This window comes from Equus quagga, chromosome 13, assembly GCF_021613505.1.
Source record: "Equus quagga isolate Etosha38 chromosome 13, UCLA_HA_Equagga_1.0, whole genome shotgun sequence".
NCBI classification, from domain to species: domain Eukaryota; kingdom Metazoa; phylum Chordata; class Mammalia; order Perissodactyla; family Equidae; genus Equus; species Equus quagga.
Genome location: NC_060279.1, coordinates 63,842,860 through 63,862,815, shown reverse-complemented (window position 1 = coordinate 63,862,815; position 19,956 = coordinate 63,842,860). Strand labels below are relative to the sequence as shown.

Here is a 19,956-nt window from a genome sequence, read left to right as displayed (position 1 = left end):
TGGCCTTCAATGAGTAACATTCAGTTGGACCACAGACTACACAGGGTCTCTGTATTTGAAAGTACTTAAAAAGTAGTCTCCAATTTCAATTAATTTTAGGTACTTTTTTTTAACCTAAATTACCTTTGCTCCTACGGGTTTTAACTGCCTTTTATTCAGTTGTATATCTTCCACATCCATGCCCCAAAGCCCCCACCATCACCATCATTAAAAGGATAAAGGCTAAAAATTCCATTATTAGGATGACATCCAATCATTTCTCTCCTGTGTTATCTGAAAGGAAAGTGTCTTGTCACCTGAACCACATTTTCTTGTGGAAGGTTTTATAAAACGTCTTCAGGAAATTACTTCTCAATTACCTGCCACTACAGTTTAGATTCAACCATCCTGATCAACATCCTTCTTGGTCAGGTTCCCTTGTGTTTGAACAGAATCACAGTTTCACCAAAAGTAGGATTAAATTTGAAAAAGATTAAAGCTAGATGAGGATTTCAGGTTAGAATCAGAGATGATATCAACATGCTCAAAAATGCTTAGTAAGAACAATATTAATTTGTTTTATTAATTTGCTCTCTTTTATTAACACAGGCACTGGTCATAAATACAGCTGACTCTCAATCAAAATTCACTCTCTCCATTAGAAAATAAAGGCCAGAACCCTTACCCATCTCAAAGAAAAGATGCTTTGCTGGTTACTTAGACAAAACTAAACTTCAGAAAATTACACAGTAAGTACTCAAGTATTCTTAAAGCTGCCTACATAGAGGTTCAACTCCCCACAGGCAAAAGCTACACGGAATTCATATTTTCTTATTTTAGGCTCCTGTAATAAGTGACTCTGAACCAAATCCTATTCCCCAAGCTTTGGCCACTTCCTAGGTGAACCATAAGATTTATTTCCTCTGTAGGGACGTCTTCAGACTGTTTTGTGAGTCAGAAATCTGTGCGCAATGGAACACATCTCCTGCTGACTGTTTTCATTGCTTCAGTAGGTCCTTTGTCAACTGGGTAGGAAATGTGTTAAACCCAGTCCTTCCCCCCAAGAACCCTTCTTGAAATACTAAGCTTTCTTTTAAATCTGAGCACACTAATCCCATTTTAAAAACTATTGACGACCAGCACTTTATGTCCTTTAAGCAGAGGACGGCTCAAAGCAGCTACCGGGGCTTCTGAATTAGTCTGTTTTTCTTCTTCTTCAACCATTCCATTTTCTTTGCCTTGGAAAAGTCTCCAAAGCTCTTCAATGGAAGTTCATGACATTAAAACATATGCTTTCACCGAGAGGCAAAATAATTCCTGGAGATGCTGTCTACAAAAAAATTTTTTTTAACATTTTTGCAGATAAAAGATTTTGCAGACAAATTTGGCAATGTAAAGAAATAGTCGCTCTTTAAAAAATAGCTGGTGGGAGCAAAAATGGGCATACTCTTTTAAAGGGCAATTTGGCACCTTAGTCAAAAACCTTTCCTACGTGAATACCCTTTAACTCAGCAACTCTGCTTCTAGGACAGATCCTGAAGAAATAATTATGTGTCAAAGACTTAGCTGTAAGTGCATCTGTCACAGTATGCAACAGCATGTTAAAGGAAAACTGGAAACAACCTAAATGCCCAAAAATGGAGGATTAGTAAAATAAATCATATTATTTCTATAATGAGTATTCAGTCATTGAAATTAACATTGTAGATAATATTGACTTGCTCTCACGATTACAATGTATTGGGTGGAAAAAGCAAGTTAAAAAATAACATACATAAGAATCAAAATTTTGTTTAAAAATTATATAAATGCACTGTTCTTCATAAACCTAAAGTGCCATCGATTGTAAGATGATGTAACATACCACTAAGAAAGAAAAAGACACTGCCAATTAAACTATGACACTCTGAGTTAAAACATGAAATAACATAAAATATCAAAATCAACAAAACGTGGGGGTGTATGTGTACTAAATTTTAACAATTTCAGAATTTTAGACAAGAGACAAAAGGCACATGAAGAAGATTAACAAATTTGACTATTTAAAATTTTGAACTCCTGTACAATAAAAGGCAACATAAAAAAGTGAAAAGAAAAACCACAGGCCAGGAGAAAATATTTGCAACACACATAATTGACAAGTGATTAGTATCCAGCATATGTTAAGAAATCCTGCAGATTCAAGAGAAAAAGACAAACAGCCAAACAGAAAAATGAACAAAAATACATGAATAGCCAATTCACAAAAAAGGAAACCAAAGAACCAAATAAAACACATGTATTAGGAGGTTCAATATCGATAGTTATTAAGGAAATTCAAATTAAAATCACAAAGAGATACCATTCACACCCATCAGACTGGCCAAAGTGAAAAAAAATCTGACAATACTAAGTTTCAGCAGGAATGCTTACGCATGTTCACGGGAGTGTGAACTGGTGAGCTGACTCCAAAAAGCAATTTGACAGTATCTACTAAAACTGAAGATCTTCATCCCCTACAATGCAGAAATTCCAGTTCCAGCACATGCCTTAAAGAAACATTTACCCAAAAAGTCATGCACAGAAAAACTTCATTGTAGCACTGTTTATCATTGTAAAGAGATAATTATAACATAAATAAATATAAGATATATTTTTTATTTTATATCTATATATGATATATAATATATAAATATAGTAAATATAAATTTTAATTATAACATAAATGAATTTTAACCTGTTCATACAACAAAACACCATATGGCAGTTTTAATGAATGTACCCAATTCCATGGATCTCTGCGTATAAGGAAAGGGATGAGGGAGGGGTGCACAGGGACTTTCAACCATATTGATAAGATCTTCTTCATCAAGAAGTTAAAAAAAGGGGAGGTGTACAGCATAATGCTAAAGTTTGACAAAGCTGGGTATTTCTTATGTTAGTCTCCATTCTTGTCTGCAAGCTTAAATATTTTACAACAAAACAGTAAATTTTAAAAGCACATACTATAAGATTATCAAATTTTGGTAGATGCGTTTTTATGGGAGTGCGTCTGTACACGTGGTCTCCGGCAAATTGTTTAAGGTTTCCTCATTTGCCAAATGAGTGGCTCCCACACAGTGTTGTGAAGACTGCGTGAAATAATCCACGTAGGAAACTTCTCCCTCTCCAACACACTGGAAACGTTTAACACACGTTAGCTGTTATTAATGGTCAGGAAAAAAAAAGACCCAAGGTGCATGAAAAGCACCAATAGTTAAATCTGGGTGTTTATTTGTTATTGTTGTTTTTCTTCTTCTCTCCTCTCCTATTTTTTTCTAATTAAAAACAAAACTTTAAAAACTTCTAAGTGCTACTGAGAATGAAATCATTTATTTTTCCAGTTCTTTGACAAACACTTCTCACTCCATCTCCCTAGAAGCCAAGTACCATGCTGGGTGCTGGAGATACAGACACAGACACAGTAACCCTGCTCTTGAGGAGCTCTCAAGAAGGTGAAGTAAAAATGAAAATTCATAACTACACAGGAATACATACATATGGTAGGGTAAGAACGTCTCATGGGCCTCTAACAACAGTAGAATTTGGAAATGAGGCTTTCATTCTGAGAGGAAGAGGAGGAAGCCAGCATACGTACTAATCGGTATAACCTAAGTGTGTAATAATCCTTGCAGAGTCAAGAACTAAACCGTATTTTGCAAAAAGACACAGATTCTGCCAATACAATCCTCTAATCCAGTGCTGATCAAAGTATGGTCCACGACCCAACCTGTTTGTTACTGCTCAGAGACCAGAAAAGTACAGAAGTTTCAAAGCATTTGGAAACTTTTGTACCAATTTAACATTGCCACGACATCCAAATATGTGATCAGCAGATTCATCTCATTGAATACAGTAAAGAACAAAAGTAAGGATTTGTAACAGATGGAAAATTAAAAAATTAAAACAAACCAATAGGAAAAAAAGGATTGGTTCTCCACAGATAGTTTGAGAAACGCTGTTTTAAAACTCCTTGGGTAAAGATATTTGGCCAGTGCCAAAAATGAGTTTGGAATGAAATTCAATGGCAGCGGCTGGTTTATAACTTAGCAGAGAAGCTCCAACTTCCACCGTCTCTTAAAGTGTCTCTATAAACAAAACATCAGAGAACTCTTAGAAGGTTGTCATCCTTGACAGTGTCTCAAAGACCACCTGGAGAAAGGGTCTCTGGATCTCCACAATTGGGCGGGGGGTAGGGGAGATGCAGATCTGAAAAATCTAGAGAACACCCCTCCTCAATTAATCCTACTCTGAGGCAGGAAACGGGCAGGGCAGCCAATGACTGCGGGAGAAAAAGGATGGTGTGAACCGGCAGTGCTGAGGTAAGTCGGCAGTCCAAACACAACGGCCTCCCTTATGTAAGAAACCACAGCAGAGCGCGGGCTGCCAGGGTGAAATAATGTGCCTCTGTGTGTGAGGGACTGAGTGAGCTGCAGAGCCGGGGACACGCTGGGAGTTTATCTAAGCCATGTACACACAGTCTGTTAATGAGCATTCGGTCCCCAAAGTGGGCTCGGTGCTGATAAAAACCAGATGTAGGGCCAGCGATCAAAGTGGCCTCACTCCCCACTGCCTGGACCGCTATCTACCATGTCTCCCGAGCCTTCCGGGAACCCCTCCTTTAATGGGTATTTGCAAACTGAAAACGCCACACCCTTCCAGCTGTTTTCTTTCGTGTTAATTAAACTAAAAGGTACCGAAAGCAGGAGGGTTTGGAGACGGAGAAAGAGAAAAGGGCTGAGGGGTGTTCTATTTGGACCTCTTGCAGCCTAGCTTGTGGTAGCCCTCACTCCTTAAAATGTACAGCTGCATGTGACATATTTATGACCAGTCTCACCTGCTGCAAATTTCGGAAAGGCAATGCAGCAACTGGACAAATAGGCCCTTGGGATCCCCAAGTGAACCCTGCTCGATTGCTCCATAAAGGAGGCTGAAGGAGTTGAGACGATGAAGTCGGAAAGAGACAAAGTCAGCCGGATCCTTGAAAAAGCAATCTAGTGTAGCTCAGAAATGCCTCAGCAAAGAGGAGACATGCTCCACAGTATATCTCCCAGTACATGAGGACCCCTAGTGAGCAGGGAAGAGCATCTTCGATCCTATGAGAGACGTATATTTGAACCCAAAGCCAGTCAACCCAGTGAATGACAGCATTAGGCTCTTACTCTTGGGAAGAAAATATAATATTCCTGTCATAGTTGCTCTTTATTTGAGGCCTCAAAGCAGCAGAAAACGTTCGTCCAGGTGGCGAAAAAAAAAAAAGATAGCATGTAAATTTATCCATTACAAATCCATCTCACGGTCCCACACTGTGCCAGGCTCCCTGCCATCTTGATGTTTATAGCCTAGCAGGGCAGAGAGACACGAAACAAGCAACTGGGGGAGAAGAGTTACAGTACACAGGTGGTTTAACCTAGTGTACCAGGAAGGGCAGATTAAGCTGAAACTTGAAAATGGATAAGAACTAATGGACAAAGTGTGAAGAAGGTTTCAGAAAGAGCGACCAGCATGGTAGAGGGTCCCAAGTCCAGAGAAAGGGTGGTACGTTTGTCAAACTAAAATAAGTTACTTTGGCTAGAGCTTAGATAGCAAAGCAGAGAAGTGTCTTCCATGGAAGGCTTGAGGGGTAGGTGTGGTCATATCATGCAGGGCTTTTTTTGGCCTTACTAAGGAATTGAGAATTTATCGCTGTAGACAATAGGTAGTGACTGCGGCATTCTAAGTGGTGAAATGTCAAGCTCAGAGTTTTATTTAAAAAGATTAAACACGGTCCCCTGACTCCTGAAGCCAAGATACCAAGAATATCCCATCTTGTCTGGATCTGCTAAACTTGTAAATAAGCTGGGATGGGGATGGTGAGTCTACGAATTGGAAGGGTTGCTGTAGAAAGTGTGCCCTGTCTGGGCTGCCATCACAGAGGAGCTAATGATGAGGATTTTTAGGCTGCTTAATTTTAAAATGGTTTATGATGAGGATTTTTAGGCTGGTTACTTTTAAAACTACAGATGAGAAGCAGGCTCCGAGGACTGGAATTTTGCTTGCCCTTTGGAGAGACATTTGCGTTTGTGAAGGAAGGGGGGGATGAGCTTGTAGGGACCTGAAATTGGCTACCCCAAGGTATGACTCTTTGGCATCGGGATTGTTTTGGGCTGATTGCTTCTGATAAACTGGGACAGGGAAGGAGGCTCTGGGGAATGGAACTTGCCCTTGTTGGGACACATTTACATTTGTAAGGTAAATCTCTATCTGTAAAAGGTACCTCCTTCTCTGTACCAGGAAGAAGAAGAGAGATGACCTTATCCCTAGAAACTCTTAATGGAGAAGGCAAGAACTTAAGTTGGTTGCTGTCTGGCAATCTCATGTAACTGATTTAGGATGGTGGCTTCTGACCTTTACTTAATCCGATTTGATTCTTGTCTAAAAGTCATGGGATCACCCAACGACCAGACCCCACCTGCACTGATATCATTTTAACTTTTTTTCATGTTCTTTCCTTTGTCTTCGTAAAGAGATGACTCACAGACCTATGCCTTAAATTTAGCCCTAACCCTCAACTCGGGGCAGCAGCAGGAGGTCTGACTGCCCGTGGGCCCTGTCCCCATGCACCAGCTCTGCCTGCCCATGGGTCCTATCCCCATGCCAGCGGGGGCAGCAGCAGCGGCCCTGCCTGCCCATGGGCCCTGTCCCCATGCCAGCGGGGGCAGCAGAAGCAGCGGCAGCAGAAGCTCTGACTGCCCATGGGTCCTGTCCCCATGCTACACTATTCTCTAAATAAAAGAGCACTACTGCCAGATCTTAAGAGTCTAAGAAATCTTTCTTTCGACTCCTCGGCTCACCGACCCCGCATCACTAACTGAAAGCCTGCCGTCCTCACTGCCACACACTCAGCAGTGCTGGTGGCAATTGCCTGTTAGGCAGCTGATGATCTCCAGGCCCTGAGACAGCCCGAGAAGTACCAGAGCTTCCAGCTGTCTTAGGGATGGGCACCTGGAAGCCTGTCCGGGCTGGAAAACTGGATCCCAGTACCCTTCTCTGGACCATCATGTGTGTTAAAGTGGGGAGCGGCCTCCCCAGGCCCGCACACGGGCCTCATCACGTTCTAAATGCTCCAAGGAAAAGATGCTGTTCAAACTCTACCTCAAAAAAGTGTTTGAGCCTCTGGCGGGGTGGGGGAGGAGAATCGGCTTCCCTGCTGCTCCCTCTGCCAAACTGAGAATAAAGAGCGTTTTCAGGGCCTGGAGTTTTCCAGCTGCCTGGAAACAGGAAGAGCCCAATCCCAGAGAACAGTAACCCTCACACACGCCCTACATAAAGACACGTTGAGCCATTAGCCCTAATTGCCTGTGACTGACACAGGAGTGAGGCCGGCCTTCCAGGCATTTGCTCAGTGGAAAGAAAACAAACAGCTCACAGGGGAAACAGGCGGCCATTTTCTCTCCTTCCTGCCAAAATGATTCTGTTCTGTTCCCCCCAAATTACAGCATACAGATTTGAAATTATAAACCAAAAAAGGTCTTTCGAGTATTCCTTACCACATACGAAAGAGGAAAGAAATCTCTGTAGAGACGAGCTGGACTTGGTTATTAATCTTTTCACAAAATCAAAAACTTCACAAAAAAACTTTTCAGAGCTGCTTCTCAATACCCCCAGTTCTCTCCAGGTTTGAGGTATTAAGAACTATTTGCAACACTTTTCATTTGTTCATCATACCTTATTAAGAAATGAGTTAGGTAGTGTGCCAAATGCTAAGAATGTAATATGTATGCGGTAAAAATCGTATATGCCTTCAGATTTAGGATTTTTGTTTTAACACCTGGGTTTTTCAAAGTGGCTTAAGAACAATACAGCATATTATATATCAAGCAAGAAATCATCCATCCTTCCCTTTTCCTTTACGAATTACACAGGCTCAGAGGACCTACCCATACCCAGCACCACCGCCACCACTGGCGAGATCACAGTGACTGTGGCAACATGGACATTGATTTCCTTGGTACCAAACTGATAACCAGGATGGACAGTGGGACCACAACAGGACTGGCCCTGACTATAATGGTAGTCCTGAGATAAGACTTCATTTCCCAGTTCGGAACCATTCCCTTCTTTTATGGGTCCTTCACAACCACTTCAAAAATATCATTCACCAGGTGTAACACCCACCAATGGATGAGTGCTTCAAAGCCATCTTATTTGAGCCCCTTAACTGCCTGGGGAGATATGCATGATTATTACCTTACACCTTACTGAGACAGTAAGTCACCAAAGCAAGGTCACATGGGGTGGGGCAGGGATTCAAACCCAGATCTATTTGATTCCCAGGTCCATGCTCTTAATCTCTACTCACTATATAGCCAAATTTGAACTTCCCTTTGGCTTATTGGGGCCATCTTCTTATCATCCAAGGTCTTTACCATCAGATTTAATTCCGAACTTAAAGGATAGCAAGAAAACTAGTAGCCCATGTTACTATCAGCCCTGGCAAAGGGAACAACATACAGTAATATTCAGAGCCTAAAGTCCTCCATAGGCTCTTAAAATAAAATTCAAGAGAGAAAAGTTGTTTTCTAAGCAGGATCTAGGCGAACACCTTCCAAAGACTTAGGAAGACAAAATGAGCTCCTTGTTCCCTAAAAGCTGTACTCTTTGAGTCAAGCTGTTCACTTCAAGGCACGGTATAAGGTAGCATTGATTCTGTCCCAGATGATTTCGATTCTCTTTAAGATTTATGCAGAACAAGCAGTTCTTCCACACCTCCCTCGTCCTATGCACGTCAGCCTCCCCAGAGACTACCACTAGGTAATAAATAGCCATGTTGTTCCTGCCCTGGTGAAGGAGCCTCAGTCTTTGGTACAGGAAGCACTGTTGTGGGACAGAAAGCTACTTACCCAGCAGGCAGAGCATCAGGCGCCTGGGCAGCCGCTGGTAGCTGCTGTGTGCCCGAAGTGCTGGGCTCCTCTCCTTCAGCCGGTGTGGCTGGGGTAGGGAGAGGCGCTGCAGTGGAGTTCGGGGTCACACTAGACGTTGCAGCAGGTGGGGATGTCACACCAACAACAGAGGGTTCTTCGGGATCTGTGGCTGCAGCAGGTTCATCATTCACTGAAAATACAGAAATCCTATTTTAAAGATCCACTCAGACTTGTGTGCGCATTTACTAGGTTTTTCACTAATGTAATAACACAGTACCTACAATGTTGCCATGCATGTCTCTGCAACAGCAAAAAAGTTTTACAAAACATAACTTTGGAAATTGCATCAAGTCAGTAACAGCCTGTTTGAAGAAAACTGGGAGACGGATCTGAAGTAAATAGATTGAATATTACCTCTTTTATATAACTTTATTAAATTTTTCTAACATACTGTGGTTACATGTATTGCAATAAAAGAGTAGCAGGAAAGAGGAAGATAACAGGGAAGTGTGCTGCTAAATGAAGCAAGGCCAATGCCAAGTCTATAGGGTCATATACTTTTCTTCAAATGTGTCATTTGTCTGCTAGGCACGAATAGCACCTTCCTTCAAAAAGCTCCACATACTCTTAGAGGCAGGAAACTTCCAATAATGTGCCTGTTCTTTTAAAGACTCATGCTCAAAGTAGGGAGCAAGGATTAACACTCTAGATGAAAAAGATGGGGCTCTGGAGATAAGGGACTTGTCTCCAAGGTAACAATAGACAAAGACAGAAGTGAAATAAGCTGGTTCTCGAGTCTCCTTATTTCTCCATCTCTTCATTTCTTTGATGATCACTCATGTTCACAAGAACCCCAAGGCAATACAATATCCTCTCACTCAAAAAGGGATCAAACAAGGTTTCAAAGAATTGGAATTCTTTGAAAACAGATAAGCCATATGCAGAGAATTTTCTACATATGTGACTGCATGTGTACATTTATACTAGAATTTCATAACAAGACCCCACAGTTGTCATTTAGCCTCATCTTTCTAATTTGAAAATTCTTTTTGCAGTTTCCCTAAAAAAGAGCTATGCAGATTCTTGAACATTTCTTCCGACAAGGAGCTCACTGCAGAGCCATTCCACTGTTGAACAGATGCACCCACCAGAAAGGTTTTCTTTATGTTAAGATGAATTCCACTAGCTGGTCTTAGTCCCTACCCCAGCCCCCACCCCCACTCAATACAAAATTATTATCTGGCCACCCTGTTCTCATTCACTTTCTCTTTTCCAGTAAAAAGGGCTACTATTTCTTTAACGTTTCTAGGTGATCCCCTTCTTACAACCTGGTTGCCCTCTTCTAGGCATCTTCGTCTACTGCCTCTCCTAAATAATGATATCAGGAACTGAACCTAATAAATCAGATACCATCAGACCAGCAGAGTCAGATTGCCAATATAAATGATCTTAGTTAACATTTACAGAACACCAATATGCTCCAGGCAAAGTGCAATGCATTTTGGATTATCTCATTTAAGCCTCACATGCAACCCCATGAGTTAGGTACAATTAATTTCCTCCCATTTTACAGCTGAGGAAACTGAGACTCAAAGAGGTTAAATAACCCGCCAGGGTCACAGGGCACCTAATTCACACCCCTGCTGTCTGCCTCCAGAGCCGGAACCACTACCTATGTTCTGCTTCTCCCTCTCCACACATCCTCTAATGTGACCCAGGATTAAAATGACTCTGAAGCAACCACATGCCTATTGGCTAACATGAGACTGGTGGTCAGCAGAAACTAAAATTTCTTCCAACATGATGTGATGCTAAGCTTGATCTTAACTTATGGATAAGAGCCTAGGGACCACCCATGATTAATTCATTTGCTTTCTCCCCAGTATACGAAATACTGTCTGGCACATGGACTAAATTAGCTGTTTAATAAATGACTACATCTTGTGCAACTGATGTTTCCCCAACATAAATGCAAGACTTTTTATTTATATTCTTATACTATCTCAGAGGAGTTAGTAAAACACAACAGATGGCAATTCTCTTTAGGCAAATCTATAAATTTTACTCAATTCCAAGAAAAAAAACCATCATTACTTTTTTGAGAACTAAATAAATTCATTCTAAAATTTATCAGGAAAACCAAATACAGAAGAATAGCCATGACAACTCTAAAGACAAAAAGTATTCTGTGTATGTGTAAGGGGGAGTTGGTTCTCTAAAGCATTAACGCATATTATGAAACTACAACAATTAAAACAATGGGGCACTGATACATGAATAGACAGACGTCAATTAAATAAACAAGAAACAGAATTAAATACACATTGGAATTTAGTATGTGATAAAGGTAGCATTTAAATGACTGCAGAAAAGACAGATTATTCAATAAACGGTGCTGTGACAACTGGGTAGTGTACTGGACAAAAACTGAGTTACATCCCTACCTGACTCCTTCTATCAAAAAAAAAATTCCAGATGGATGACAGATTTTGCAATAAAAATGAAACAACAGAGGAACTAAAGAAAACAGAGGAGAATATTTTTATAAGCTCAAAGTGGAAAAGACTTTTTTGAAGTATCACACAAAACCTAGAAGTCATAAAAGATCGATGAATTCAACTACATTAAATTTTTAAAAATCTAAATGGCAAAAAAAAATCATAAGCAAAATTAAAATCAAAAGAAAAACAACAGACTGGGAAAAATTATCATCAACTCATATTACAGACCAATGACTAATTTCTTTGGTATGAAAAGAACCTCTACAAATCAATAAGAAAAAGACCAAAGATATACAGACACACTTCACAATTAAGGAAATACAAATTACCCCGAAACATACAAAAAGATGCTCAATCTCAATTATGAGACAAGAAATGCAAGACTATAATGAAATACCATTTTTTAACCCATCAGATTGGCAAGAGTGAAAATATTTAATCACACACTGATAAGAGTATTAAGATAGGCCATCCCTGGTGGCCTAGTGGTTAAGTTCGGCAGCCCAGGTTCAGGTTCGGTTCTGGGCACAGATCTACACCACTTGCCTATGAGTGGCCATGCTGTGCTGGCAGCTCATATACAGAAAGAAGAAGACTGGCAGTGGATGTTAGTTCAGGGCAAATCTTCCTCAGCAAAAAAAAAAAAGAGAGAGAATTAGGAAAAACTGGTATTTTCACATACTGCTGGTAGGAGTAGAAATTGCTAGAACCTCTATGGGTGCAGTTGGAAAAGAAAAATTTAAATGCAATCATTGGTAGGTGGGTAGGGGTGCTGAGTGGGAGTGAGTGCAGAAAAGAGAGGTGGGGGTGCTATATATGAAATTAAAATGGCCACAAGTCAATAACAGTTGAAGCTGGGTGACGGGTTCACTATAATATTGTTTTTACTTTTGTAAATATTCAATGCTTGTGGCACAGATGGAGTAGTATACTCCCATCAGGAGCTACATAATAATACTGCAAAACAGTAATATTCTAATTCTGCAAAGTAGTAATATTCTTATTCTATCATGCCTATAAAGAGAAACTTTCCCTTAGGAACTATTTGGCTACCTTGAAGTTCAGTTTGTAAAGAAAAGATAGGAGTCTTTCCTTTTATAGCCATGTGCTGCATAAAATGACGGACTGCATATCTGACGGTGGTCCCGTAAGATCAGTACCATATAGCCTAGGTGTGTAGTAGGCTGTACCATCCAGGCTTGTGTACGTACACTCTGATGTTCGCACAGTGACAAGATTGCCTAATGATGCATTTCTCAGAATGTATCCCCGCTGTTGAGCGACACATGGCTGTCTTTACCAGTTTTCAGAATAATGAGTTGATTTCCTCGCATCCTCCAAAAATGAACAATGAAATTTTATTTTGTTTAAAAATCATTATGACCACTTGGACTTAAACATATTTAAAATATTTCAATCCACTGTGATTATTGTTCTCATAGATACTAAGAGTCCCCATCTTTGGCTGGGGTTAGCAGGAGAGGGAAGTGGCAAAGCTCTTCACATTAGCTTCAAGTTCTATGGAAAATTTCCAAGATAATTATTAAGTGGGAAAGTGCAGAACAGTGTATATATTGTGCTACCATCTGTGGGTTAAAGAATACATATGCATATGCTTGTATATTCAAAGACTATCTCGGAAAGAATCATAAGAAACACAACAGTGACTGCCTCTGGGGAGGAAGTGGAGCCTGAAGGACTGGAATAGGAAGGGGACTTTCGTTACATTGTTTAAGCTTTTATACTTTTCAAGTGTTGATAATGTATATGTACTACCCATTAAAAATAATTATTATGAAGTTATTGACCAGGAAAAGAACCAAAGCAGAGCCCTTGGCATGCCCATGGAAAAGACCCTCCGGTCAACACTATCTGGATCTGACTGTTCACACAGCTGCAAATCTAGTTAGAAGGGTTCCCACCAGGACTGCAACTGTCCACAGATCCCTCCAAGAGCCTCTGATTCACCAGAGTAGCTCATGTGGGTAAGACTTTTGTGCTACACCTCGAGTTCAGATTTGGAAAGAGAACATGAAAGCCAAATACCCTAGTGTTGACAAACTTTCTGTGTCCACGCTGATATACTTCTGCTCTCAGAATGTGTGTGTATGTATACATACGTACATTCCTAGAACGTGAGAACTTGAAAGAACCTCAGAGGTAAATCCGCCCCACCTCAGCTTACAGTCAGAAAAAATAAAGCTCAGATAATTAACTTACTGGCCTACGGTCACCCTGGTAAAACAGTGACGGAGCACCATACTCGAAGCATGATGTGGCTTCAAGGAGAAAGAAAAACTGGATTTTCAAGACAAGGAGTTAAAATTTTGTCATGCCTTAGAGAACTGCTGTGTTTTACATTTTAGCTCTATTCAATATAGCTAATGTTCTCTATTAATCTTAATTATTTCATGTATACAACTTATCTCTCCCCAAAAGGAGGAACCCTTCTGAAGAATGAGGGCAAATGTGTTTCTTTCACTTTTCACTCCTTCCACTCTCTTCCTCCTATGTCCTCACCTCCAGCTCTTTGCTTGCCTCAGCCCCACAGCTGGAGGCTCTGCCCGCTTCAGCCCAGACTGATCCCCCTTGCGGAGCCCACAGCACCTGTGGCCTCAGCTACTCAACCACACAGTCCCTGCGACGTCTGCTGTGTTGGAACTCGGTTGACGGTGTATTTTCAGCTTCTTCTCCTGAAACAGATTGTGGGGCATGGCCTTATTTTATACTTTTTTCCATTGTCCATAGTGCTTAGCAAAATGGCATTCAATAAATATTTGTTGAAGAAATACCTGTTCAATAAACCTAACAATCTAGCAAAAGATATCTGAAATAAAACCACCTCATATTTGGGTAACACTATCATTTGCAAAGCAGGTTCTTCTTAAAAGTTTTTAATTTTGGAATAATTTTAGATTTACAGAAAAGTTACAGTTTCCTCTAATATTACTACCTTACTTAACCACAGCACATTTGTCAAAGCTAAAAAATTGACATCAGTACATTACTATTAACTCTAGACTTTATTTGGATTTCACCAGCTTTTCCACTAACATCCTTTTAACATCCAAGATCCAATCCAGGATCCTGCGTTGCTTTTAGCCAGTTCACTTTCATTAGATCATTTATCCTCCCAACAGTCCCATGAGGAAGATATTATTATTCTCATTTTACTGAAGACAAAACTGAGGCTCACAGAGGTACCATTCAGAGAAGTGCCATGCAGTCAGTAGCAGCAGAACCAGTACTCAAATCCAGAACACCATTAAGTAAAAACAATGGTAGGGGGTGGGGAGAGGAGCAATGAAGATGGCTTAGATGCCTTTCCTGTATGGGAAGAAAGCTGGGTACCAAGATGAGAGGCTAAATGGGTAAGTAGGTAAAATGGCAGTTGAATGGCCTCCGGTTTCTGCAACTTGTGGATATTTCACAAGGTTCCTCTGTGATGTTAAACATTCTAACTTTATGAATCAGATATTCATTCAGGACTAAGACATACTCTAGTCACAGTTAGCCAAAAAAAGATCGGGAATTGGAAATCCTTCTTAATCCTAGACACACTGCCAGCTCACTGTGTGTTCCAAGATCTTTAGGTGTGTGTGGTGTAGCACAGGCTCTCGGTTTACACAGTCTTTTCAGCCCTCACACTTGGGCATGGAGAAAGTGATCACCAACAATGGAAGCTTTTGAAACTGAAGAGGTCCTAACATGTTCCATAGTAAAGCAGTCAATATCTCTCTGTGAAACACAAGTAATGCACTTTCAATACAATGATCACTCAGCTCTTCACAAAAGCAACCGAAACTAGAAAAATATTTCATGATTAGCATGACACATGGCGGGTGAGGCTTATACAGGGAAATACACTTAAATTAGATGGAAAAAAAGAAGAAAAACTTAAAAATGGACAAAGCCATACCACATTACCTGATAGGAAAATTCAATCCTTCCCTGGCTAATACACATATAGATTCACTCAATGTCCATTTACGTTCTACCATGTTTCTAAGAATTCAGTATGAAATCTGTTTTGAGGGGCTGGCCCCGTGGCTGAGTGGTTAAGTTTGTGTGCTCTGCTGCGGTGGCCCAGGGTTTCGCCGGTTTGAATCCTGGGCATGGGAATGGCACCACTCATTAGGCCACATTGAGGCGGCGTCCCACATGCTGTAACTAGAAGGACCCACAACTAAAAATATGCAGCTATGTGCTGGGGGCATTTGGGGAGGAAAAAAAAAAGGAAATCTGTTTTGAAAATGTACAAGCTATCAAAGAATATCATGGAAAAAAAGCAATAAGGCACGACTAGCCCTTCCAAACATTATAAAAACATACTACAAGATGTCAATAATCAAAATCACATGAGACTGGCTCAAAACTGGAAATAAATTAATGGAATGAGTAAAGAGTCCAGAAAGGAATTCTCACCACATATAATAATGTGGTAAGTGACAAACACTAAGTAAAACCATAGTGAGAAAAAAACTAGTTGATTAATGTTTATAGGATAACAGGACCCCAATATAGGGAAAAATTAATTTAGACTCAGCCCTTGTTATACTTATATATGTATAGTATAGATATACCACTATAAATTCCAGTGGGATAGTTATTTTTTAACATAACATCATAAAAAAAAGTAAAACAGAATAAAGTATTTATTCCATCTAAAGACAAGAGAGATCTTTTTACTACTGAAGCAAAAGGTGAAATTATAAACACTAGCACGGCTACTATCAAAAAAAAAAAGGAAAAAAAGCAAGTGTTGGCCAGGATGTGGAAAAATTGAAACCCTCATTCATTGCTGGTGGGAATGTAAAACAGTGCAGCTGCTCTAGAAAACAGTTTGAGGATTCCTCAAAAAATTAAACATAGAATTACCATATGACCCATCAACTCTGCTCCTAGGTACACAGCCCAAAGAATTGAAAACAGGGACTCAAACAGATACTTGTACACTCATGTTAACAGCAACATTATTAACAATGGCCAAGAGGTAGACACAACCCAAATGTCTACTAACAGATGAGTGGATAAATAAAATGTTGCATATACACATACAATGGAATATTATTCAGCATTAAAAAGGAACGAAATTCTTTTTTGTTTCCCCCAAGATTGGCTCCTGAGCTAACAACTGTTGCCAATCTTCCTTTATTTTTCCTTCTTCTTCTCCGCAAAGCTCCCCAGTACATAGTTGTATACTTTAGTTGTGAGTGCCTCTGGTTGTGCTATGTGGGACACTGCCTCGGCATGGCCTGATGAGCGGTGCCATGTCAGTGCCCAGAGCACACAAACTTAACCACTCGGCCACAGGGCCAGCCCGCGAAATCCTGATACATGCTACAACATAGAAGAATCTTGAAAACATTATGCTAAGTGAAATAAGCCAGATACAAAAGGACAAATTATTCCACTCATAATACGAGGTACCTACAATCAGCAAATTCGTGGAGACATAAAGTAGAATAGCGGTTACCAGGGGCAGGGGCTGGGGGGGTGAGGAGAAGAGAATGTTACCGTTTAAAGCGTAGTTTCAGTCTGGCATGAAGAAAAAGTTCTGGAAGTGGACAGTGGGATAGTTGCACAACACTGCGAATGTGCTTAATGTCACTGAATTATACACCTAAGAACGGTTTAAATGTAAATTTTATGTTACGTAAATTTTACACAATTAAAAAATACTTGTACCTAGAATATATAAATCTCTAAAATAAACTTCCAAATCTCCAAAGGATAAATAATCAAACGCTCTGAAAAAACTCACATAAGAGACAAGAAAGAGTTGAGCAACTAATAATTGAAGAAATGCAATCGGGTTGAACAATGAGGTGACACTAAATACCTATTAACAAAATGATAAACCGGTATTTACAAGGCCGCAGGAAACAACAAACCTCATACACCACTTGAGGAAAATTTTACACTGTCTTGGGACCTGATTACTTCAAACCTTTTGGAAGGCAATCCAGTAATATATGTTAGATCTCATTTTTAAAAATTCAGATCCTTTGACTCAAGAACTTCATTGGAGAAGAAACAAAGCTGTGTGCAAAGATGTTTACATCGGGATTTTGTTTCACAAGAGGGAAATACACAAGAATTGAGGAATGGTTAAATGAATTATGGTGTGTTAACTGTGAAACAGTATGAGGCCACCAAAAAAGGTCAACAAGAAGACCAGAAAGACACATGGAAGCGTGTAGGGAAAAAAAATGAAGTGAAAAACAGAAAATCCAGCCATGCTGCATAATTATATCTATATGAAATTATTCATAAAGATGAAAGCTGACTTTGATTAGGAGCTTACTGTGTCCCAGGCACCATGCCAGGTACTCCACTCTAAAGACACCCTGCCATGCGAGTCACTGGGCCTTATACACACACTACGCGCACGGCATCAGAATCTGACCACAGCCAGTGGGACTCTGACCTACGTGCACGGAAATCCCATTTAAGGAGGAGTGAGAGATGTAATTTTTGGGGGTAAAATCTTCAATAACAAATTAGAAAGTAAACTATTCCACATAAATCTCAATGAAGTGCTATACCGTTAGTCTACTTCTCGATTCCACCACTTCTAAAACTTAGAAATATAATATTCATATAGACAGGCTGCCATTCACTTTCATTTTATAAAAATGGATACTTTAGAGTTGTGACAACATGAGAAAACCACCTGGAACTCGGCTCCGTTTTTGCCCCAAATGTCTTTTTCATGCATAACTGCAGAGCACAGCCAAAAAGACTTGCTAAATAAATCTTGTGTGTCTGTGGAAACATTTCCTGGAGGCATGGCTCACTACCACCACCATTTTGGAACTGGTCCTCACAGTTCTAACAGCAGCATATTGAAAGATGGAGATGTTCTCACTCATATTGAGGATATGAATCAAACCCCTTTCTAGTCTTGTGCTGCCAAAGAGAGGGGCTTCTGTCTGCTCCCCAAAGGAAAGGAGATCTTTCTGTACCCCTTGGATAGACATTAAAGAGCTTACAAAGTCCAGGTTGGCTGTGAGGCAAAGGTGAACCGTCAGCCCAGCAAAAAGGAGAGAGACGAGACGGAGGCCAAGGCCTTAGTACTTTAACAGGCAGAAATCCCTAAAATGCAACAACTGTCCTTCAGATGAGCTTTGGGAATAGTTCAGGCATCAGATGCACCACCATAAAACATTTCCAAGGCAGTTTGCAGTTACAGATATTTGGCTTTATGAAGACATGGCTGGCACCTGCCTCGTCTGCTGAAACATAACGTTCTGGAGATAAGGACAACATGCAAGGTACCTAAAAGTAAATGTAGGGGAAATACAGATCTGTTTAAATGTCCGAGAAGAGTGACTCAAAGACCATCACTACATAAAGCTATTTACAAATAGTTTTCTTAAGAAAAGCAGAGGTGGCTGAGGGAAATCAGTATCACAATAATGCAGGGCCCTGAAAAACAAAGTGGTTGGTAGCAGGGCCATGGCCTCCAGGAAGCAACTGGTTCCTAAAAGCCAGTTCCCTTTTCCCATTTGCAAATGCTGGTCCTCGTCTACGGTACTTGTTTTTCCAAGAGAAGCATGTTTACTGGTGCTCATGGAGCTGCATATGGCTTTCTATAACACAGTCCACAGCTGCCACTTTGCCATCCCCTTCATACAGATGGGAACCCAGGCCACTCTTGACTTCTATGACTGGATGTTCCAGTGCTCAGACAGGGTGCTTGGCATGGGACTGCCAAGTGGGCTGAGATGGCAGCTGCTCATACTCCTCACCTCCACCTCATCCTCGTCCTCAAGGCTAAGGGCAAGTTAGCTAACTCGATTCCTTCAGTCAGGTCCTAGACTCCAGGGAGAATGTCAGGCCACCACACACACATTGAGCCCTACGGGACACAGGCCACTCCACCTCGCAGTCCATTGCCAACACCCAACATAACCAAACAACATAAGTTATCCGAGGGACTCTGCAGCCTTCATACAGTGCTGCCAGAAAACTCAAAGTCATTAGAAAGTAACCCAAATTGATTTCTACTTAATAAGTTTGTCACACAAAGGGCAGTAATAATGCCATGACAACACTCATGTGAAGAAGCTGTGCTGCTCCAGATCCCCTGCCCTCCATGCCACACTTCTGCTATCATAAGCATCTACAAAATGATTTCAGTGACGCTTACCGATTTAAACACCTGCATTTCCCCCAGCTACAGTTTATCAAAGTAAATGTCCATGTCCCTTCCCAACTGCCCCAAATTAAGACAAATTACCAAATGACCAGCAGTCACTAAAGATTTGATCTTCAAGAAGTTTAGAAAAATTAACGTTTTTTCTCTTTTTCCTTTTTAATTTCAACACTGTCCCAATGAGACAGAAGGAAAACATGACAAAAACTGATTTGTTCTGAAACAGGTACCTTCTCTTTCCACTTACAGGGAAGTAAGCCAAGTGCAGAGATGTCCTGTGCAGAGATGTCCTGTGCAGATGTGGAAGGGCTGTCTACTCTCAAATGGAACAAACACTCTTACTGGAACAGCCACATAATGCTCCTGCAGGGGCATCCTGGCTTTGCCCCTGGTC

The 19,956-nt window shown here is 40.6% G+C and overlaps 1 protein-coding gene across 2 annotated transcripts in view; it reads right to left on the bottom strand.

Annotated features, from left to right (window-relative positions):
* Positions 1-19,956, bottom strand: part of WWP2 (WW domain containing E3 ubiquitin protein ligase 2) — a 135,216-nt gene that overhangs the window by 33,776 nt on the left and 81,484 nt on the right. For both annotated transcript variants that reach the window (XM_046681928.1, XM_046681929.1), the window contains exon 8: positions 8,880-9,090. In XM_046681928.1, the coding sequence (XP_046537884.1) occupies positions 8,880-9,090 (211 nt within the window). The remainder of the gene's footprint in view (positions 1-8,879; positions 9,091-19,956) is intronic.